Below are 25,282 nucleotides of genomic sequence, written 5' to 3'. Positions count from 1 at the left end.
CACACTGGGAGAGTGTACCCGGTCACACACATGGCAAGATGTATATCGGACGGACATGTGCTAGTAGAGCTGAGTTACTGCTGAAAACAAGCAGGAATCAGCTCAGAGTCATAACAGGTTTCCTCACTGGACATGCGCCAGTTAAGGGTCACCTGCATACAATGGGGCTGTTTCATGGAGACTTGAGCTGCAGACTCTGTAACAGAGAACCTGAAACAGTCAACCATATTTTGCATGACTGTGAGGCATTGGATCGGAGGCGGCAAACACTTTTCGGAGACATCGAAATGACTCCAAATTTATATGGCACCCACCCACTAGACCTGTACAAGCTGGTACAGGGTTCCAGAATTCTGGAATGGGTTTCATAAACGAATGGAAGATGTACAATAAGCCAAGTGGCTGCAGTACAACCGGTTCACAACAGACGGCTTCCAGGAAAAAAAAAAAAAAAAAAAAAAATTTTAAGGATCAGTCTGGATTAATATGTATTTATTTCTGAAAAATTATTTGTGATTGAATATTTTCACGGCCAACCTAATAAAATTTTACGTATTTTTTGTTGCAATTAATGTTTAGCTTGAATCACCAATAACTCACAAATTAAAGCAGTTAGGTATAGGGAATACTTATAAAATAAAAAAGTACTATGAAATATCATTCCATTACAATACTAAAATACAGGGTGTTCTATTTAAGAAAACTCAGAAAATATTCATTCCGAGTTTCGACCAACCCTGTATACTAAAATTAGCTATACTAATGATTCTTAACAATAATAGACTATATTAAAAATCACTTGAACGTAAACAGAGTTTTTAATGTCAAAAATATTACAATTCTACAGGGTGTGAATGTTGCTACGAAATTAATAAAAAAAACATAAATATATTTTAAAATACCCTGTATAATATTACAAAAACTCATATTTTAAGAAAGAAGATATTGAGGAGAATCCAAAAATGTAAAAATATACAGGGTGTCCCATTTAAAAAAACCAAGTTATAAGCAACTTCCGGTATAACCGGAAGTTGCAAAGAGATGAAAATATTTTCATTTAATAGATCATCTCTCAAAATCCCTTTATTCCAATTTTCATGATTCTGTTGCCTTTAGTTCTCGAGATATTTCTAATAGGCCAGTTATCTGCCTCACCCTATATATCACTAGGTAAACTAACAGTACCTACTTAAAAATTTCTTAACCCCTTATATTTAGAGAATTTTCAAGGACTCCTATCTTCTATAGAAATCCCTAATATTATATCGATGGCATAGTGCACAATTGTGGTAAGTGCAAAAACTAACATTTTACAGTACAGCCATTTGAAAGTTATAGGTATGTACTTACCACGTGTGGAGTTTCTAATATTGTACATAACCCATTTGACAGGTATATACTACAAGCTTCTAAATGAAATTAAATAACAAATATCAAGTAAAAATTGTGTAATTCGCAAAAAGAATGAATACAAATTATTATATCTGCAGATTGAATAAGTAGGACATTTCGATAATATATTTTGACACCTAATAAAATATGAACTGACATAACTATATATAACATAACATAACAACTACTATAAATAGAGGAGGATACTATATTCTCCCACGCTACTTTGAACTTAAAAAAATAGAAAAGAATTTAAAACCTAAATCTAAAGTCGACTTGAAAAGTGGAATCCGTTCAGATCTTCTTAACTGTGGAAGATAATTACGTTCTTCAACAGCAGGTTCATTAATGGCTACCAGTTCATTATCAGGATGATCAGGTTCTATCATTGGATCTACATTTTCGTTGATAAGATTTGGATGTAAATGGACTGGAGGTTGGATAGATGGCAGAAGATGCAGGGGGGGTTCTTTATACTGTGGCTGATAATGAATTACTTCTGGTTCGTTTACAAAGGTTACATTCTTTTTAGGTACCATGGTTTTACGAATTTGGTCAATGTGACGTTTTAAACAATAGCCATCATCAAGTTTGACTTGGTAATGTAACAATCCATACTTTTTAACAATTGTGCCAAATTTCCAAAGTTCCTGGTTACCTTGGTAATACCGTACTTGTACTCTCTCCCCCAAATTTAATTGTCTTGCACCATTGGGTTGATTTTCTGATCTGCTAAGTTTTGGTGGACGTAGTGCGTCGAGTTTGATTCTTAAACATCTGTTTAGGTACATTTCAGGTGGTGATTTTCCACAGGAAAGTGGTGTCGCTCTATATTTTAAAAGAATTTCTTGTACTTTCTTACTCATGGGTAAACGATCAGTAGACATAGCTTTTAGTCTCATTTTTAGGGTTTGAACTTTTCGTTCAGCTAAGCCGTTTGTAGCAGGATGGCCAGGAGCAATAAACTTTTGAAAAATACCATGAGTTTTTGAAAAATTTTTAAATTGATCACTTACAAAAATTGTAGCGTTGTCTGACACCATAACTTGAGGATATCCGTGAGTAGAACATATCTCTCAACAGAAGATCGATGGTTTTTTCTGATGTTGGCGCATCCCTAAGAACTTTGATTTCAGCCCATCGTGATTTAGCGTCAACCACAACAACAAAATAAAAACCTTGGAATGGACCCGCATAATCAATATGGATGCGGTCCCAATTTTCTGTTGGAATATCCCAGTGGTGTAGTGGAGCTTTTGAAGGTGATTTTCGAATTTCAGCGCAAGGTTGACATGACTTGACCATAATTTCAATGTCTTTGTCTATGTTTTTCCAATAGCAATACTTTCTTGCAAGTTGTTTCATCTCTGTAATGCCTATGTGAATTCTGTGGAGTTCTGATAGGACCAGTCGTTGGAGTTGAGTTGGAATAACAATTCTCTGACCTTTAAAAAGGATCTCGTCTTCTAAAGTGAAATCATGTTCATTTTGATTTTGTGATTTTAAATCAGATTTAATTCTTGATAAAATGGGATCTTTGTCTGTGGCATATTTGATATTTTGATAGGTTAGATCGTATGTTGAAATTTCTTTTATTGACTCATGACAGATAGATTTAATTTCTTCGTTGAGAATTTTTTCTAAAGAAGATGAAGGTTGATTGATAGAAGCTCTAGAAAAACAGTCGACGTTAACGTGATCAGAAGATTTTCTGTATTCGACTTCGTAATCAAATCCTGATAAAAATGATGCATATCGAAGTAGTCTAGCAGAAGTCATTGAAGGTAATTTTGAATTTTGATGAAAAATTCTCGTTAGAGGGCTGTTATCAGTGATGAGTTTAAACTTACGCCCAAAAAGATACATGAAGAAGTGATTTACTGAAAACATAATTGCAAGTGCTTCTCTGTCTAACTGACTATAATTTTGTTCACATTTGGTAAGAGATCTTGAAGCAAATGCGATAGGCCTTTCGATTCCATCAATAACATGAGATAGTACCCCTGCAACACCGGTTGGACTTGCATCACAAGCTAATACTACGGGCAAACTTGGATCATATGGAATTAAAACTTGATCACTCGCAATTTCCTCTTTTAATTTGTTGAAAGCTGTTTCACATGAATTATTCCAAATAAATTTTGCTCTTTTCTGTAGAAGTTTCCGTAGAGGGTACGTTTTAGTTGAAGCATTAGGAATGAATCGGGTATAATACATTACCATACCAAGAAACCTTCGAACTCCATCCACATCTATAGGTCGTGGCATGTCGAGAATAGCTTGAATCTTTTTTGGAGACTTTAAAATTTCGTTGTGCTTGATAAGATGACCAAGATATTCTGTACTGGTTTCGAAAAAAGCACACTTTTTGCGATTAAGGTGTAGATTGAACATTTTTAGTCGTTGAAGGCATGCGTCAAGATTTTGTCGACATTCTTGTTTACTGGATCCATGAACAATTATGTCATCAAAGTATGAGTGAGTTTTTGATAGACCGGATAGAATTTGATCAATAATTCGATTGAACTCTGAAGGGGCAGTTTTAATTCCAAAAGACAGTCGATGCATTCGATATGTTCCTCGATGTGTTGATATAGTTTGGATAATATTGCTCTCTTCGTCTACTGCTAGATGAAGTATGCTTTGAACAGATCCAATCGACAAAAATATCGTGAATTTTTTAAGCTGTTCAATATATCTTCGATTTTTCTGATTGGATAGTTTGCGGACACAATTCTCTCATTAACACCAATTTTGTAATCTACACAAAGTCTCACACTTCCATCAGCTTTTGGAATAACAACCAGTGGTGAACCCCAATCACTATGGTTGACTTTCGATATAATTCCTTGAGCTTCTAAGTTGTCAAGTTCTTTCTCAACTTTCTCCCTAAGTGCATACGGTACATCTCGTTCTTTAAAATAGACTGGCTTGGCATTTTTACGCAATTGCAAATTTACTTTAAAATTTGATACAAGTCCAATTGATTCTTCAAATATGTCTGAATATTTTTGAACAAATTCTTCTTCATTAGCCGGTATATTTTTGATTTGTCTGATTCCTGTTGAGCTATCGATGTCTTGAAGGTTAATGTTTAAATGTCTTATCCATACACGCCCTAATAAGGAGTCTAATTCATCAGGAACTACGTAAAATTCTTCTGTTGAAATTTTATTTTGATATTGTATTGATGTTTTTGCTTTCCCTAGGGGATAAAATACGTTTTTTGTATATGATCTAAAAGCAATATCGGATTTTTGAAGTGGTAAATCAAGATCTAGTTCTTTAAATTTTGATTCTGAGATGAGTGTAAATCCTGCTACAGAATCAACTTCAAATGTTGCCGGTTTGTTTTTAATAAGGACTGTTACATAAAACTTTTGAGCATCCGTGTAAGATTGATTTTCATAAATATCTACAATTTTATTAATGCCAAAAGTATCCTCTGGTTCTGTTTCGCTGGTTGATGGTTGATATTCATTAATTAGATGATGGGTCGAGTTAGTTTTATCTTTGTTTGTTAAAAGCGTTGAAATACAGACTGAAATGACGTGACCATATTTTTTACAACCTTTGCAAAGAAGTCGTTTAGGATTGATTTTACAGTTTTTAACAAGATGTTGCTGACCACATCGTAAACATCGATTGTCTATCCCCAATTCTTGAAAATTGATTCTTGATCTAGACTGGAAACGCTTCCTATTATAAGACGCTGAATTTGGTCTCTGTCTAGATTGATTGATTTGGTTGATATTTAAAGAATTGTTACTTGATGAAAATTCTTTACTGTCGATAATTGAAGATTCTGAGATTAAAGCCTTTTCTTCTAATTTTTCAAATGATTTTTCATTGGATTCCAGCAGACGTTATCTAATTAAGTTATCTTTGATGCCTCGAATAAACTGAGCTCGTAAAAAATGTTCAGAAATGTTTGCCTGGCATTTGCACGTAGAGATAAATTCACATTCAAAAGTAGCTTGCTTTAGAGCAGTAGTATATTCGGAAATTGACTGATTTTCTTGTTGATATAAGGAAAGAAATTTATGCTGCAACACAAGAATATTTTTCTTTGGATTCAGGCGATTATCAAGTTTCTTTACAATGGTGCTGTAATCAAAATCTCTAATTTTGTGAGGTGCAACTAAGGATGAAAGCATTGAAAAAGTTGCAGAGCCAATAGAATTCAATAGCAAGTCTAAAGCAAATTTCTTGTCATCGAAAACGTGTTTGATTTTAAGGTAGTTTTCGAAACGTTCTATGTACATTGTGAATTTTTCTTTTTGTTCATTAAAATTTTCGAATATTTTGGTTCTACATCGTATAAAATTAAGAAAAAAGAGTTTGTTCAAAAAAATTTTTAAAAATTTCGGGGGGGCAAGCCCCCTTCTCACTTAGGTAGATCGTACCACTTCAGAAACCATCCCGGGTTGATGCACAACAACTTTGATTAAGGTCATTTTACGATCAAATGCATAGTTTGTGAGTCTATAGAGTCTACATACATACATACAAACATTCATTTTTATTTATATAGATGTAAAATATTTAAATGGCTATTAAAAAATAACGGTTAAAGATAAAAAAGTGTCTTCAGATTGAATAAGTAGAACATTTCGATAAATATATTTTGACAACTAATAAAATATGAACTGGCATAACTATATATATATAACATAACATAACAACTACTATAAATAGAGGAGGATACTATACAAATATTTATTCATCATCAGAATTATCATAATATTAGAACAGTGAAGAGAAATCATTTGTGGTAAGGGCACATACAACATTTGGCTTATTTAATTTTTCTTATATTTAGCAGTTACCACATTACGTCAACTTGTATTTCTTACACGTTTCATTATTTGCTTACCACATTTGTGCGCAATAAACTTTCGAGTCAAAATAATGTACTATGTGTACTTAACTAATTTTCTAAAAAAGTTGTACTTACCACATTTGTGCACTATACCATCGATATATGGGTCGTTAAAGTTTTAGACAGCTCCCAGTATAACCAAAAGTGGTAGGAAGCTCTAAATATTTTACAATAATTAAGCAAATCTAAAAACCACTCATCCTAAATGTTCAGATATTAATTATGTAAGTTTCTGTAAAACGTCTATACGGAACTCGCAAGCATCACCCCGTATAATATTAATTACAATAATTGTAACACCATACACGATAACATTTTCAATTTTTCGATTATTTTATCGATTTTCTAATAAATGAAGTTAAACATTGTTTGCATAAAATTGTTTATCACATGAACATTATCAATATAAATATGTACTAAAATTAGTACAATTATTAAAATTACTGCAGGAAATTAAACACTTTCGTTGAAATTTATCTCTTTATCTCTCAAAATCGTGCCTGCAGGAAATTAGAAATAAACACAAATTATTGAGTATAATTTAATGATATTGAAATATCAATACAATAACTAATTACACATTTTATGTGATCGATTCATTTCCATGGATTTCCATGAAGACTTTGTAAAACTTTTTTTATTTTTATTTTTAAAAAAGATTTCTTTTTATTATATCTGCATATTTTTATAAAAAATAATGTTTAATGCCAGTATTACTTGCATATTACCCGCGCAAACGTATGTCAAAAAATGTGCAATAACTACGTATTAAAACCCACCAAATTTGATTTGCATATCTCAACTGGTTTTAAAGCAATAAATAAATCGTCAGTTTGTAAAAAAAATGAACATCCCGTATCTCGGAAACGAAGCGTTTGCGGACATATGATTATAAAGCAAACTGTCCTTATTTTCTCATGTAAAATTACCCCTTAAAGTTTGTCGCACTTATTTAGAAACAGCCTGTACTGATGACGAACATGGCCAGTTGTTAAAGGACCTAACTTTTTTATTATCCAACATAAGCGAATGAATCTAAAAACAGAATGTTAAGAAGACCTGAGGCTATAGTTGGGTTTTAAATTCAATACTTTATAAATGCTAGAATAGTCCACAGGGTGATGCGAACTTTGAGAAAAAAACACAGTTTGATTCGTACACCTAGTATTGTCCAAGTAAAAAATACTGTGGAATAGCTTTAAGCCGGTGAAATATGATACTCTTCAAATATAGATAATAGGTCAAACGTTTAAGAAGCGGCCCTTTGAAAGCATCTGTGTTTTTACGGCATATCTATTCACAAGTTTCGTGCAAAACCTTAGTTTTAGTTCGGTAGCTAGCAGTGTGTTAGTACTGGAGTGTACGTGTGTTAAGTGATACGAGTGTTTTGTTTGCTGTAATTATTTTGAATATTGGTTTAGTATTTCGTTTGGAGAGTGTCAAGTGTTAATTATTGTAATTTAATTAATGTGAATAGTGATGTGGCGCCCGTGGGATAATGTAAATATCGCGTACGATAACGCTGATATTGTAGAAATTGCCAGTGCTAGTGTGAATGTAATTACTAAAAAAAAGAGCTCGTAAAGAAGATTCGAATGCATTTAGATGCAGAAACACAGCAAGTATGTTTGAATGTATACAAAAATCTACGTACGAAGTTCGGCTTCGATGAAACACTATTGGCACAAGCCACCTCTGATTTAACAGAAATTCCACTTTCTATTGTATATAAAATAGTTAAAAATGAACCCTATCATCGCAAGAAACGATGTGACTACAAATTTTCAAGATCTTTAAATCCTTCACTCGTAAAACTATTGAAAACCACAATATACGACTGCTACGAAAGCAATGAAATACCTACAATAGAAATAATAAGAAAGAAATTGGAAACAACCGGTCGAAATATGATCTTCTGTGAGAAAACTCTTCAAAATTGGATAAAAAAATGGGCTTTAAGTTCAAAAAAATAAATAAACGTCAAGCAATTATGGAAAGTCAAAGAATAGTTAACAGACGTAATATGTACCTAGAAGAAATTACTAAATATAGGCAAGAAAATAGGAGAATTTACTATTTAGATGAAACTTGCTATGATACCCACGATACAGTAAAGAAAGGATGGACAGATGGTTCAAGCATGTGCATACCAGAAATGCCTGCAAATAAAGGCTCGCAGCTAATTATTGTACATTACGGAGGAAGTGAGGGATGGGTTCCGAATGCTTTAAAATTATGTGGAAAAAAATGGAAGATTTTAACGTTGACTACCACAAGAATATGGAAGCTGACATTTTTGAAGATTGGTTTGAAAACTCGCTGATCCCAAACTTGGAGAAAAACAGCGTAATAGTGCTTGACAACGCTTCCTATCATTCCCGACAGCTCACTAAAATACCAAATACATCTTCAAAGAAAGCTGACCTGCAAAATTTTTTAATGGAAAATGATTTGTATTTCGAAGATTTTTACACAAAAAAACAACTAATTGAAGTTCTACACACGAAGCAATTTAGAAAATTATACGCTCTAGAGAGTATTGCCGAAAAGCATGGACACACTATATTGAGACTTCCCCCCTACTTTTGTGTTTTCAATCCTATTGAGTTAATTTGGGGACAATTAAAACCAAGTATAAGGCGTTCAAATACATTTCCTAAATTTGACAAAAAGGTAATTGAGATAATTAAAAAAGAAGTAGCCAATATTACCAAAGTAGACTGGCAGAAAAGAATCGCCAAAGTGATCAAAGTAGAAGAATATTATAAGAAGATTGGGCACTTCCACATTAATGGTGGAAATAAATTTATTATTGAATTGGGCGATGATAGTGACGAAGAAAATACGGAAGAAGGAGAAAATGAGTTAAGTGTATCAGTATTTTAATTGTTGTGTTGTGCAATTCATTTTCCAAGCATAAGTGTACTAATGAAAAGACTCGGTTAAAAAAATATTTTTAGATTTTGTATTTTTAATAAAAAAGAGCGGGGACATGCTTGCATTTTGTGCTGAATTTTAAAAGTTTTGAGCTGTATACCTAAAGTAATTTTAGATCTAACTGTGTTTTTATAAAGTTCTTTTAGTATCAGTAATTCTAACAATAACAAGATTAATTATAAAAGCTATTCTACATCAGTTATTAATGCAAGCATGCGGTAAGAGGGAGGACCCTGTGAGGTTAAATGTTATTAAAAAATTGATAAAATTAATTTTAACACTTACAATATTATGTCCTGCTTTAACGGTATTTACCTAAGTATAAATAAATATTTTTAACTACATATTTAATTACCAGAATACACCAGCTGCCGGCCTAATATTAAAGAAGAACAACCCAAAGCTACAAAAATCTTACCCATTACACTATATAGATTGCTTGAACTATATACATGACAGTTTACCTGTCTAACAACAATATTTTTACAGCGATATTGTTAATGAATAAGGCTATAACATGGTAAAAAAATTACTTAAATCGGACAATAGGTTTAGGAAATTCGAGCATCAAAAATGACCAAATTTTTAAGTGGATCGATTTTTTTGCACCCGAGTGTAGTTAATAATTACTAAATAGTTAGTAATTTTGCAAATTTTGGCAAAATTGGCCAAAAACAAAAAAATTACCTACTAAAATCACTAGCCAGTTGTGTCTGAGTTTAGCGAACCGACTATATGTATAAAGTCCCTGAAAGGTAGTGTTGGAAAATTCTCGAGAATGAAAAATCGGAGAATATTCTCGATATGGAGAATTTTCTGAGAATAACCCCATGAGGCACTTAAGAATATTGTTGAATATTGAGAAGATGAAAAATAATGTTTTAAAAAATCATGATCTTATATACAAAATTATGAGACGAAACAACAGTGTTCTTTGTATATAAAAAAAAAATACAAACACAACAGAAAACACAAAATTTCTTTGATAAAAAAATTAAATTTTCTTCTTAACAGCAAATAATCGATGTGGTATGATAAAAGATGAGACCTCAGATTCAGAATCTATTTCTATCATTAGCTCATCCTAGTCATCTACAATCTACATTTCAATGTACTGATGAGTTGTGGGATTTTGTTTTTCACGAGTGGCCAGCTCAGTCATGGATTGGTATACGTCCAACAATTGTGAGCAATAAAAGTTACCTTACGAGCCCGTTCAGCAGTGAGCCGGTTTCTTTTAGAGGAGTGGATAAAAAAAAGAATGTGTGTGTGTGTACTTTGTACGCACGTAAGAAGTTATACTTCTATTATAATATAATTTCAACAAAATAAATATACCTACTTAACAGTTACAATACAAAAAATTAACAATAATTACCAAAAATGAACCAAAACTTAACAATGCCAAATATTAAAAAAAAAAAACAAAAAAGAAAAAATATGAATCGTCCGGGATTTGAACCCGCAAGCTCGCGATTTTTTTATCTCTGGTCCAACGCTCTACCAACAAGGCCATCAAGCCGCATGCTAGTTACCTTTCAGATATACATAATTATACATCACGGTGACAAGTGAAATATAAAAATAGATGTTTTATTATTTTACGCACAAGGAAGACAAATCCAAAGACACAAAATTATAATAAAAAACCTTTTAAACCACCTTTTTCAAATTGCGCAAGTTGTATTATTAATATTAATGTTAATAAATGAAATATACATATTTTGACGTTTCACAATTTGACAATTCACTTTTAACTGCAGTGCCTTAAAATTTTTAAAGCCCTAGTGCCTTAAAGTAGCATTTTTAACGCTCCTATGGAGTCCTAAAAATTGCATTTTTAACACGTTTGTAGAAAAATATATTTAAAAACACTAATATATTCTTTCCACACCTTTTCTGGACTGATACATACATAAATTAAAACATTTTGAAGTATAACTTCAAAAATATAATATGAAAACTATTTAAAAAGGCAGTATAACTATTAACTAACCTTTGTTGTTTCTTTTCCCACAAATTTTAAAACGCAACAACCATACATAACCAAACCGTCAACCGTCCAAACCACAAACAAAGTTATAATGCGCATGCGCCGGGATCGTAGGTTTTAACATATAAAAATTCACCGTCATATCGCGCGTAAAGAAGTATAACTTCAAAAACCATAAGTACTGAAACTTTTTTCAGTCGCTGCACTGGATGAAGGCATGCTTAATATATCAACTACTATTTTAGTTAATTTTGTTCCGAAACATGTACCTTTTCACCATATGATTAAGTCTAGTTTTTCAATTGATTTTACAACGTATGGTTTTCCAAAAAATCCCTCCTTAGACCAATAAAGTGCCAAACCTGCCATTATTTCAGCCGACTCATCACCTTTAAAGTTGATAAATTATCTACAAACTCAGTTTCCTCAACTTGTTCTTCTCTGCTTAAATGAACACCATTCTAAATATTTGCACGTTAATATTGCACCAAAACAATAAATATTCACACTGTAAACACCCTTGCTAGTGGTTCATGGGATTGGCAAAAACAATATACCTACATATTTTTTAAATTATACTAATTTGACCCGTATCTAATTTTTATTTTTGTTTCGGTTTTTTTAGAAAATATAGAAAAAGTTTAGCCGAGAATATTCTCGAGAGAATTTTCTGGCCGAGAATATTCTCGTTCTCGAGAATATTCTCTTCTAACATAACTACTGAAAGCAATAGGAAAAAAGCCAAAGAAGACATGCTGGGAGATAATATTGATATGACTACTATGAAAAACAAACTGGACAGTTAGTGAGAATATAAAATAAATCGGAAGATGAATTATATAGCGAAGATCTAGAAATATCAAATAAACTCAACAATAACGTACTATAGGTCAGTGTAAAAAGACAAAAATATACCCTGTTCGTGACACTTCAGCAGCCAGGGTACTGAAGCGTTTTTTCGACAAGTAATACCTATACGCTCTGAGCTTCGCTGGTGGCGCTCCTAGCGGATTACTAATTCAAATTTCACCGGTAATTTTTAAATTTATTATTTAATTGTTATCGCTTAATATTTACAACGCAAAAAAGTAATTAAATTGTAATCGATTTTTTTAAGATTTTGCTAATCATTTTGACGTTCTATTGATAAAATATGAATTTCATACTTCGGATACTTCCACATTTATCATGTAGATGGCGCTAAGATTATTAGAATAATTTATAATTACATATTACGGAACAGTAAAAAAACTTAAATTCAGTATTTAAAACGTAAGTATATTTAAGGTAAAAATATATACCACAGCTTTGACCAACTAATATTTTTTATAATTAATGTTTTTAATTTTAATTTTAAATTAATCACTTTGACATTTATATCAAATTTTCGGTAAACGTTTACAGACTTGCCACTACTGGCTCTCGCGAAGTTGTAAATATCCCCTCTACGTACGAGCTCACAGCGTATACGAACAAATTGTAACTATTTCCTGCGTAGGATCTGGCGGCCATTTTTATTTATAAACAATTAACTGTCAAAAAATGTCATTTTTCCCTATTTTTTCAAATCAATGGAAAACAGTGAAACTTATGATTTTTTTAATACAAATATCTTTGAGATTATGTAAAAAGCTTTAAAATGACATATTACAAAGTTTGATATACTCATTTATTGTTAATATAATTGCGAAAAAAGGTCGGAATTGAAAAAAAAATTATTTTCGCAATAACTGTTGTAAAAATTAGTGTACAGGTTTGAAATTTTTGTCAAATGAGGGTTCTTTGGTGCTTAATATGTGATAAAAATTTCAAAGCGATTCATTCAATTGTTTAAATTTTATTCGAAATGTTTATCTCAGAGAGCATTCTTTTTGCAATAACATAAGTCAGAAAAAAATGACGTTAAAACCATTCCACAGGTGTCAAATGAAAGAGCATGAGCTATATTTTCAACTTGGTTTAAAAAAAAGTGAATAAAAAATGCATTTATTAGTAAGAAATAATTATGCAAAAGTATCGTAAATCTTTCCTTATACACTTTTTGGATAACTTTTTCCAAAAAAATTAACTTTTTTACCCTGTTATAAGTGCACAACTACCAAGTAATGTTATTTATATCATAATTGATAAAAAATTGTAATAAATATATATAATTTCTTAAATAAAATGATCTTGGATAATCGAGTACAAATATAAAAATAAATAAGCAAAATAAACAAAAAACTAAATTCGCATTCACTTTACGAGTATTAGCCAATGATTTTGCTTATTTATTTTTATAATTTCTTATATAACAAAATAAAAAGTTTATAAGGAAAAATTTACGATACTTTTGCATAATTATTTATTACTAATAAATGCATTTTTTATTCACTTTTTTAAACCAAGCTTAAAATATAGCTCATGCTCTTTTATTTGACATCTGTGGAATGGTTCTAACATCATTTTTTTCTGACTTATGTTATTGCAAAAAAAATGCGCTATGGGATAAACAATTTGAATAAAATTCAAACAATTGAATGAATCGATTTGAAATTTTTATCACATATTAAGCACCAAAGAACCCTTATATGACAATAATTTCAAAGCTGTACACTAATTTTTACAATAGATATTGCGAAATTATATTTTTTTTGCAATTCCCCATAAGTTTCACTGTTTTCCATTGATTTGAAAAAAAACGGAAAATGCCATTTTTTGACACTTAATTGTTTATAAATAAAAATGGCCGCCAGATCCTACGCACGAAATTGTTACAATTTGCTCTTATAGGTATTACCTGTCGAAAAAACGCTTCAGTACCCTGGCACAGTATAAATAGGTTCCACAGTAGAACCACTCTCCGAAAAATTGGAAGTAAAATGTTTCAACGCGCAGGGCGGCTGCGCATATTTCCTGGCCGCGCGAGAACCATTCTTCCCTTGCCAGTCGAGTAGAAACGTACGGGTTAACAGTGCCGTATTTTGCTTAAATTGAGTTAGTTTTGTGAATAATTGTTGGTATTGTGAAGTTGAACATGAGTAAAGTTCGAAGTGGTATTAGTCGGTGTTCAGCGAAAATGTGCACGAACAATTCAAAAAATTGTAACTACAGTTTTTTCCGATTTCCCAAGGAAGCTGATAGGTACGTATATAATTTTGAATTTGCTTATTTAACCACCTTAACAGAATAGCATCATTAATATTGGAAATAGTAAAATGTTACGTGCAGTTTTTTAAATACTTATGATACAATAATTATGTTTACAAAGAGGAAATATTTTCTAAAGATTTTTGATATATATTATATGTTTATATATATAAATTCGGGTTCAAAACGTCCTCCGATGTTGTCCGATGCCTTGTTGCCAATATCTTCTATCATTGCAATTTTCATCTTCTAATTCTCGTACACTCATTGATCGTCTTACTCCTTGTATCCACGTCGTTCTTGGCCTTCCTCTTTTCCTAATGTCTGTAGGTATACATTTCATAATTTTGGGAGTCTCTCCTCTCCCATTCTCTGAACATGTCCGTACCATGTTAATTGTTTCTTCTCAATACATCTATGACCGTTTCCTGTAAACTAATTCTTCGCTTTACTTACTCATTTCTAACCCGGTCCAATCTCGATGTTCTACTTGCTCTTCTTAGGATGTCCATCTCGGTAGCTTCTATTTTACTTTTTTGGTGTTCCTTTACTCTCCATGTTTCTGATCCCTATACCAATGTGCTCTTAATCATGGTGTTGTATATTCTCATTTTTCTTTGTTTCCCTATCTTGGTACCCCACAAAACTCCGTTCAATGATTTAATTATATCTCTAATTATCGTTCTTTCTTTATTTACTCTGCTCTTAATTTCTGCATCTTCCGTATCTTCTTTGCTGAAATTAATTCCCAAATACTTACATTTATCACAGCTAGTGATTTTCTGATTATATTGTCCAATATCATATTAGTTGAATCTTCACCTAAGCATAAATATTGTGTTTTTTCTACATTCATCTGCATATTATATTATATATTTATGAAAGTTAATAATAGTCGGAAAATTTAGTGTTGTCTAAATAGTAAGTAAATTTAATTTATTTTCAGAGCACGAAATTGGGCAATGTTGTGCCAGAGAGAAGATTTGTTAAAGAAAAAAAACTTAAATTTGAACAGATTATGCAGTGTTCATTTTGAAAATACTATGTTTTCAAATAAAACTCGGAACAGGTTATGTAAAAACGCAGTACCACGTTTATTTCCTTCAATGGAAGAGAGTCCAAACCAACATTCAAATGTTGATCAAGGTGAGTTTATATGTTTGAAAGCTGCAATTTCTATGTAAACCCAAGAATCTTCTGCTATTTATATTGTTGACGTACAAATTTGTTGCATTGTAGTATTGCAATAAATTATAGCTTGTTTACTATGTAAACAACTTTACTATTTGTTATTCAAAACATATCAAACTTATTTTGAAACTATTTCTTGTGTCATGTTATAGTTTATTAGTTTTTGGTGTAATAAACCACAAATTATGAAATTCAATATTATCAACATTAAAATCGGAATTGTTTGTGTGACCACATTATTCCTTCACTCAACTCATTTTAAATCCCCTCGAAATTAAAGGTAATTTGTGATCTGGAAATACCAAGCTGCCCCTTGCAATCTGTCTGCTCTATACAAAAATATTTAAGCGGAATTTTGACGTGGAAATACCACAGTATATAGAGGGAAATTCCCTCGATATACTGGGGAAATACCATATATTGTCGAAATAAAAGACGGTACGCAACTTTCTAAGAAATTATAATCCATTTCCTGCTATTCTCTTTGCTATTTCTATTGTTAGAATACAAATTTGTTGGATTTGCATTTGTTAAATATTTTTGATTCCAAATAACAAAAGGCTTCCTTGTACTTTAAAAAAATAATTCAGCTTGGTAATAAAAAATTAAATGTTGTAGATTGTAGATATTTTATGTGTAATACGACACGTTCTTCATATAAGGCAACCTATAAACTTCTGTTGTAGATGATGAAAACAGTTTTGATCCAGTAAATGAGGAAGATGAGGAACAACGGGAAGAATTAGCTACCGTACTGCTAGGTGGAGAGGACGACAGCGAAGTTGTTCTACAAAAAAATCAACAAACTCAAACTTTGGAAAGTGTATCGACCTATAGCCCTAGAAAAAACAAGCTAAGAAAGACTATAAAGGAATTGCAAAACAAGAATTTTCGATTAAAAAAAAATTGCAAAAACTACAAGGTTCTGGAAAACCCGATTATCTTAAAAACATTACATTGGAAAATTATAAATCACTAACGGATAAATTTTGTTCTGCCAATAAAAATTTAGCTAATTTTATTAATATTCAAATTGAACAAAATCTGAAAAAAAAGAACGGTCGGAGATACTCAAACGAATACAAAAACTTTTGTTTACAATTATATTTTAACGGTCCAAAACTGTATAGGAAAAAATTAGTTAAAGAATTTTGCTTGCCCAGTGTTACAACATTACACAAATTTGTCACACATATATCTGTCAAACCTGGAATAAATGATTTCATTTTTGATATACTTAAAAAAAAATGAATAATGTTTCTGATCTCGATAAATTATGTATTCTTTGTTTTGACGAAATGAGTATTAAGGCACATTTATTTTATAGTATTAAAAAAGATAGGAAAATAGGTTTTGAAGACTTTGGAGATGAAAATACTAGTTTTAAACCAGCATTATCCGCAACAGTAATAATGATAAGAGGCGTAAAAACCAACTGGAAGCAACCAATAGCTTACTACCTTGTTAATTCAACTTGCCCTGCGGAAAAGCTACAAAATATAATTTTAGATATTATTGCAAAATTACAAAATATTTCTTTAAAAGTGGTAGGAGTAGTATGTGATATGGGCTCTAATAATCTTAAACTTTCAAATTTGTTAAATATATCTGCCGATAGACCATATTTTTATCATGAAAATAATAAAATTGTCTTTTCTTTTGATACACCTCATTTATTAAAAGCACTCCGCAATAACTTCCTAAGACACAAATTTGTTATTGATGATATTATCGCTTCTTGGGAATTCATTAAAAAATTTTACGAACATGATAAACAATATCCTATACGTGCAGCGCCAAAATTGACCGAATCACATATATCTCCTAACAATTTTGAAAAAATGAAAGTGAAATATGCTTCTCAGATATTTAGTAACACTGTTGCTGCCGGTCTGCATCTGTATATTAGATTTAATGTATTCGTCGAGGAAGCAACAACAACCGAAACATTTATTAGGAACATTAATAATTTATTTGATATGCTCAATTCTTCTTCATTAAGAGGAGCAACTGAGTACCAAAGACCGTATAGAGGAACCGATACTCAGCAAGAATTTCTTAATACGTGTTTCCGATTGTTTAATAATTTACAGGTAATTAATTTTAAAGGTGAAAATGTAACACCAAGAATAAAATGTGTTAATGGTTGGAAAATAACCATTAATGGAGTGATTCATTTGTGGAATCTACTACAGTCACACGGAATGGATTATTTTTTCACAAGGCGGATGAATCAAGATTTTCTAGAAAACTTTTTTGGTTCAATCAGGCAGCAAGGTGGCAATTGTGTTAACCCTACTCCGGTACAATTTACCGCAGCATTCAAAAGATATTTTTGTTTAAACACGATGCATTCCGGTACAGAAAATTGCGAAAGAGATGCCGGCAATATTTTGTTAAATTTAACCGATATATGTAACGACGAATCACTGCCCGAAACCCCTGCTTTGGTTCCTGAAAACACTTTGGATGACCAAGAATATCAAACATCAGATAAATTACAGAAAAACTTCACAAGATATATATGCGGTTATTTAATAAAAAAGTGTCTTAGGAAACATGTTTGTCAAATCTGTGAAGCATATGGAAGAGAGTACGATGAACTAGACGATTCGTCTCTGTTTTGTTACGTTAAAGCCTACAGTGGTAATGAAACAAACGTTTTTGGCAAGCTCTATATGCCGAGCCAAAATTTTGTGCAGTATATTACAGATTTGGAAATTATTTTTCAAGAAAATTTTCAAATTTTTAGTCATCAACCGAAAATCTTACAAAACTACGTTAGTTTATTCGAAAAAATACCATATACGCATCCTTGCAGCAATTTTCCAAAGGGTTATCTCATTAGATTATATGCTAGAATAAGAATATATTACACATTAAAAAAAATTAATAGAAATTTTAAAGTATTTAAGACAAAAGGACATAGGAAATTAATAATTTGGAAACATAATTAGCTTTAAAACTTGTTGTTTGTTTGGGTTTATATGACTGCGGACACTAAATCCATTCGCAAATTTTAATTTTTTTTTACTTATTAGTCATGTTTCGCATACAATTTTATCCGTAAACTAATACTAACATTAATTTCTAATAAGTAATCCTTTTTATATTTTTTTGATAATTTAGTTAGTTAAGTAATTCATAATTTAGTTTTAAAATGTATTTTTTGATAATTACTTCTTCTATAATATTATATAATAAATTTTTCTGCAGCTCTATACTTAATTCAAAAGCTATTTTGCAATATATTGTTTAAGTTCCTCATTTTTTTAGGGGGAGAATAGGAATCACCCGGTACTCTCTCCAACTATCTGAAATATCTTCTGATAGCCATATTTGAATAAAAAATTTAATAGTGTTTTTTTTTATTTTGATATAAATTTGCCAACATAATATAAGGTATATTCCTATTCCTGGCGAAGTATTTTTCTTATTCTTAAGACTTATTTTTAATTCATACAAACTAAATGGCACTGAAAGTGGATAATATTGTGTAGTGGATAACACTGGACATAATTTTCTTAAAAACGCATCAACCAATTCTCCTTTGGTCACTGGATTTACTTGTGGTTTAAAAATGGATTTGACTAGACTATGTCCCGCAGACATCCTGACAATGCAGATGCTTTGTTGATCTGACTCCTCAGGTCCTTAACTGGGCCACAATTAACTTAAAAAAAATAATTTTATTAACGTTTCGACTTCCAATTCGGACGTCGTTGTCAAAATACAAAATATTAATTTATTTTTGTATTTTGAAAACGACGTTTGAATTGGAAGTCGAAACGTTAAAAAAATTATTTTTTCAAGTCAAATTGTGGCTTATTTCCCAATTAGAATAGTTGATATTCGTTTAATTCATTAAAAAAATTGTTGAAATTGTTAAAAATAAGAAAGACGAAGAGAAATTTTTTTATTTAAATTTGTGGCTAAAAATCACCATCATAAATTATAAAAGGCTTCTCGAGACTATTAAAAAACTTTTTCCGTTCATTTACTGTGATTTTAAGATTTGGTTTTACTGTAAAACCATGTAAAACTTTTACATAATATATAGAATAAATGGTTAACTTTTTAGCAGTTTGAATTTTAATTGATAATATACTCTTGCACATTACGCGATTGATTTGATGAAAAGTAGGACTATTGCAAAATTTAATTAATATTTTGCAGACTACAACTGAAACTAAACGAATAATGCAGAAAACACAAAAATCTCCGATATAACCAAATTAACCTATGAAATGCCAATAGTGACAAAATTTCATAAATGTCAATAGTGTCAAAATTTCATAACAGTGGAGTAAACTTGCCTGCCGTTGGACGAATTACAAACAAGCGTTACGACGCGGTAAATTTGAATTACTCCTCCTGGTTTAAAAACAGAGTATAGTAATGCCGTGAGAGCTTCGAGATTAACCTACTTTTTATTTGACATTTATATGACGTGTACAATATATTAAAAACCATTGCGATATAAAACTTGCGCAATACCGTTGATATTTTAAATACCGTTGAAATATAAACATTGAATTGTAATATTGTTTTTCATTTATTAAACCCTTTAGTTTTGTAATATTAACATTTAGTAAGAACATCTGGACAGTTAAATATGGGAAACCGCATTTTTTATTTTAATAAATAATAATAGTAGTAGGCCCAGAAAGTTTTAGTACGGCTCTGTAAGGTTAACCAAAGGAGCGTGCGGCCTCCGCCTGCATTCACCACTGGTGAATTACCAATTTCGTACTTTGCCGGTATTACTTTCAGAGATTAAAGCGCCGACAGACGAGTGATTTTACTGTGGAACCTCTATATACTGTGACCCTGGCTGCTCGAGTGTCATGGGAAAAACCTTATTACCCTGGACTACTATAGGTACTTCGTTTCGCGGTGACTTTGCAGAACAGTCTCTTATGACGAACAGTGTTGCCTGTTCTACGCTTGTACAACACTTTACCTACATTTAGCTTATCAGCGATACTCGAACATTTTAAACACTCATTTAATTTAAGTTTAAAATAGATTAAATAATAAATTGTTAGAAAATAAAGTTATCTTAGAACAATAAAAAAATGATAAAGGTGTCCACGAAAAATAATTAACTGTGGACCTAATAATTATAGAAAATAAGGTAGAATTATTGTAAATATGAATGTATGTATGTATTATGTATGTAATTACAAACATATAATCTACGTTATACATTTTAAGAATAACGTTGTCGCCAAAACCAAATTATATTAAGTTAAATTTAATTTAAATTACTCATAATATGCTGCATTCAATTAAATTTTTTTACAGTTTACTTTCACTGCCGTCAAGAAAATTAGAAAATGGATATTTAGTTAAATATTAATCACAGGCTAATTATAATATTCAAATGCTATATGGTTAATATCCTATAAATACATTTCACAGTATCTATGAGTTACTTAAAAATAATAAAACCGGCAACACTGAGCTCCAAGGATCCATAAGACGCGCATAGACGGGTAGAGTATCTAAAATAAAGAGTGAAGAACAGTTAAAAGTACTGTAGAACAGAGAACCACTCTAAAAATAACGTTTATTATTATACTTTATAAAACTTATGAAATCATCGTAACATACTTCTACGATGACCTACGTAAAGTTCCACCAGAAAGATTAAAAAAGCTACCGCCCATATAATTCCACATAACTGAAACAGAGGTATGATGTTCTTTAATGTAGCAGTTGCAGTAGTGTCAATGCTATGTGCATACTTGTGAATATCATTTTCCCATTTAGCAATAAAACCACTACTTATTATTTGAACTAATAAGTCATTGATTATTTCATATAGTGGAAAACCTTTCCTCATTATAAAATTTACGGAAAAAGGAAGTCTCTCCTTATTTAGACAGTAAATATTCTTGATAGTACCATTCTTGATAATATAATTTTTATAAAAATTGGTAGTGCATAGGGCAGAATCTTGGTCTACACTTACATACTTAAGACACATCTTCAAGTCAACACAAGTTTTTATTCTAGGTTTCATTTTAACAAAAGTTTGATCGTCGATGAGGTTTGCAAAAAGTTTTTCTTGGGCAAAACTGTAAGCTTTTAAATTATTGTCGTATATATCCTCGACTTTAGAATACTTTGGCTGGAAATAGGTTCTTGAACTAAAACTTATCAGATGAGTGTTGAGCGTCACAACAGAGAAAAATCCAAAAAAGATAAAGAGCAGCAAGAAATATCTAACTTTATGAGTTCTTGCAGCTACGGGCATGGCACTGCCAAGGAAAAACGCAAAGCTATGCACAAAAGTATTTACAAAATTCTTGTAAATGTGGTGTTCTTCGCTGTAGTTTAAACTGGACCACCAGATAGATAATGAAAGCAATAAGTGAGCCAACGCCATTAAAAATATGCATCTGATTTCCATTAGTTCAAATAAATTTTGAAAATCATCCAACAGTGGTACACTTGGAGCACACCAAATAACTGCATCTTGAGTGTAGGAATGGCTTGCATCAAAAAGTATACTCCACAAATACTCTTTGGGATATCCACCAATGATAATATCAGCCGTTTTGTTCTCTAAATTTTTAAAAGCGCCCATCACTTCTCCGTCAGAATTAACGTGGCCTATTTCATCAACCGAGGTTTCTTCGTATACCATAGTTAAGCTTAATTGATGAGCTATTACTGACAATAGCTCAATTTCTAAACCTTTTAACTGGTTTTCTTCCTGGTATATTAAAGGAGGAGCATGAGCATACTTGACTCTAACCGGACACTTATTAAATGTTTTAGGTATTCTGTGTTCAAACCAATTAATCTCATACTTGTACTTTCCAAATGAGCACGAATCAACGGCTTTCGCTGCAACTTGAAAATTGTCACCACATTGTCCACTTTTATAGGGACCCCAACTATACACATGAAAAGTTGTCAATTCTCTTGGATCAACAGTCATTATCACAGAATGCACAACGTTCTCATAAAACATATATTTGGAAACATAGAGTGCGAGATCTGCTGGATCTTTAAATATCGTGGATGAAACTAAGAGAAATTTGGCATGAGGGTTGAACAATTTTCTTTTTTTCAAACTGTCTAGCTGCTGGTGCAAATGAACTCGGGTTCTGAAGTGTAAAATGAAATTTTTGAATATAGTTTTATCTTTGAGTCCTTTGGTATGAGATTCAAAACTTTTTATTAGTAATGTAACATTTTGCAACGCATGTAAACTTGGCAATGCGTATGTTTCTAAACTAACTATATCATTAGTGTCGACTAACGGTAGAGAATAGTAGACAGTTTGATAGTTATCTATAAGAAAACTATTTGTTGCAGACACAACACATTGAGAGAGCGATATACGCATATTTATTTTCTCTGTAGAAAAAGGTAATAGTTCTAATTCTGTTTTTGTAATGAACAACAATATTACACTTAAAATCAACATCATGAATTACTCAAGTGAGTGGTGAACAATAAATTATTAAGACTTTGCATGACTTACACATATTATAAATGAAATAATTATAACTACTACATTTTTCTACGATATGTAGATTAGGAGATAAAACTCACAGTGGGTATTTATACAGAGTGGACAATTAGTGCTTAGTTGATTACTTAATGCTAGTGTCATTATCAATATTATTACAATCAGTGGCGGTTGATTTAATCCATTTACTATTTTTTAGGAAATTAAAAAATGGGAATTTCATATATCCACTAAAAATTATAGGTGATTACCAGTATGGCTTCTAACCGGGAATGTCAACAATAGACCAATCTTTATTTTGCGCCAGATTATAGAAAATAGTGAAAATGAAAGACAGAGATAAAAAACTTTACTCAAAGATAGAAAAAGAACTCTACAATATGCCGTCATATTCCGTCCACTCTTCTAGGAAATAAATTCCAATGAAAGTTGGTTCTCTGTATTCACAATATGAGTAAACTGAGAAAGATAACTTATGTTTCATTTCGGTTCAGAGATGATCAATCATCCCCTTACGTGGTTTACTGTAAAAAGGCCGAAATCATTAGACCGAACTCATTAGACCGAAAAGCACTTTACCGAAACCTCACTAGACCGAACAGTAGGAGACAGAAAAGCATTAGGTAGGTACAAAATACTGGGTGCTCAAACAGGTTTGTAATCTGAGCAAGAGCTAACCATGAATATCAACCTCCCTTCACCCTTTATCCAAGCTTAGGACTGGCAGCACAAAGTACTAGCGAGTTAGAGGTTTTTTTTGTTTATTTTTTTTGTTTTTATTTGTTTTCGGTTTATTTTTTATTTATTGTGTACAATACTAAAAATTAAATACTAAAAATAGTTTAGAGATTGTTTTTACCTTTGTTTTTTGTTGATTTTTCCGTTTTTATTTGTTTTTGGTTTATTTTTTTAGTTATTATGTACAATTCTAGAAATTAAATATTTTATGTAGATAAGGACACACCCTTAAACTTGATAAAAATAATAAACTTAAAGATAAAACCCATAACTAAATTAAAATTCATGGTGACGTTTCAATTATTACTTTAATCATCGTCAGAATAATAAGCTTCTTGAGCGGATGCTTTTAAATAATTTTAAAGGAACAAACATAATTAATGAAAACGTAAAAAATGACATTGACAATCATTGGGTTAAGTTAATAATTTCAAACACGTCATGTCTTGTTGCGTGTTTAAGGGTGGCTTCAAAAGAAATATGGATAATGCCTCCTTGATGCTGAGTTCTGTTGGAGAACTTGCATGACCAATGATTGAGAAGTCCTTACGACTAATAGGGTGGTCAGAATCAGTCATATGTTGGAATACTGCTGAATTTGGAACTGTTGTTGATCGTCTTCCTAAGTGAGGAGTGATACCTAAGTGTTCGCAACATCTGACATTAAAGTGACGTCGAGTCTTCCCGACGTACGTAGCTGCACAGCTACTACATTTGAATTTATATATAATGTTAGATGCGAGATCACTAGGAATCATGTCTTTCACATGGAAACGAGATCCTATCCTTTCCAAAGTCGTGATAGCAAATCTTAATTCTATAGAGGGAAATGCTTTTTTAATTATTCTACGGATGTTGCGTCAGATCCATATACTGGTTACCACAGCTTACAAATCCGACGCAACATCCGTAGAATAATTAAAAAAGCATTTCCCTCTATAGAATTAAGATTTGCTTTCACGACTTTGGAAAGGATAGGATCTCGTTTCCATGTGAAAGACATGATTCCTAGTGATCTCGCATCTAACATTATATATAAATTCAAATGTAGTAGCTGTGTAGCTACGTACGTCGGGAAGACTCGACGTCACTTTAATGTCAGATGTTGCGAACACTTAGGTATCACTCCTCACTTAGGAAGACGATCAAGAACAGTTCCAAATTCAGCAGTATTCCAACATATGACTGATTCTGACCACCCTATTAGTCGTAAGGACTTCTCAATCATTGGTCATGCAAGTTCTCCAACAGAACTCAGCATCAAGGAGGCATTATCCATATTTCTTTTGAAGCCACCCTTAAACACGCAACAAGACATGGCGTGTTTGAAATTATTAACTTAACCCAATGATTGTCAATGTCATTTTTTACGTTTTCATTAATTATGTTTGTTCCTTTAAAATTATTTAAAAGCATCCGCTCAAGAAGCTTATTATTCTGACGATGATTAAAGTAATAATTGAAACGTCACCATGAATTTTAATTTAGTTATGGGTTTTATCTTTAAGTTTATTATTTTTATCAAAATTAA

General features: G+C 31.5%; 2 protein-coding genes across 2 annotated transcripts in view; both read right to left on the bottom strand.

Moving 5' to 3' along the window:
• The window catches only part of LOC126886957 (activin receptor type-2A), a 182,129-nt gene that overhangs the window by 52,295 nt on the left and 104,552 nt on the right, over window positions 1-25,282 (bottom strand). The window lies entirely within an intron of this gene.
• Window positions 20,812-22,967, bottom strand: LOC126886956 (uncharacterized). The gene has a single exon (XM_050654144.1). It carries the CDS (start codon window positions 22,885-22,887, stop codon window positions 21,127-21,129), a length of 1,761 nt encoding a protein of 586 aa, XP_050510101.1. The 5' UTR covers window positions 22,888-22,967; the 3' UTR covers window positions 20,812-21,126.

Source organism: Diabrotica virgifera, chromosome 6, assembly GCF_917563875.1.
Source record: "Diabrotica virgifera virgifera chromosome 6, PGI_DIABVI_V3a".
Taxonomy (NCBI): domain Eukaryota; kingdom Metazoa; phylum Arthropoda; class Insecta; order Coleoptera; family Chrysomelidae; genus Diabrotica; species Diabrotica virgifera.
The sequence above is the reverse complement of the archived record's forward strand: the minus strand, read 5'-3'. Positions and strand labels throughout refer to the sequence as shown.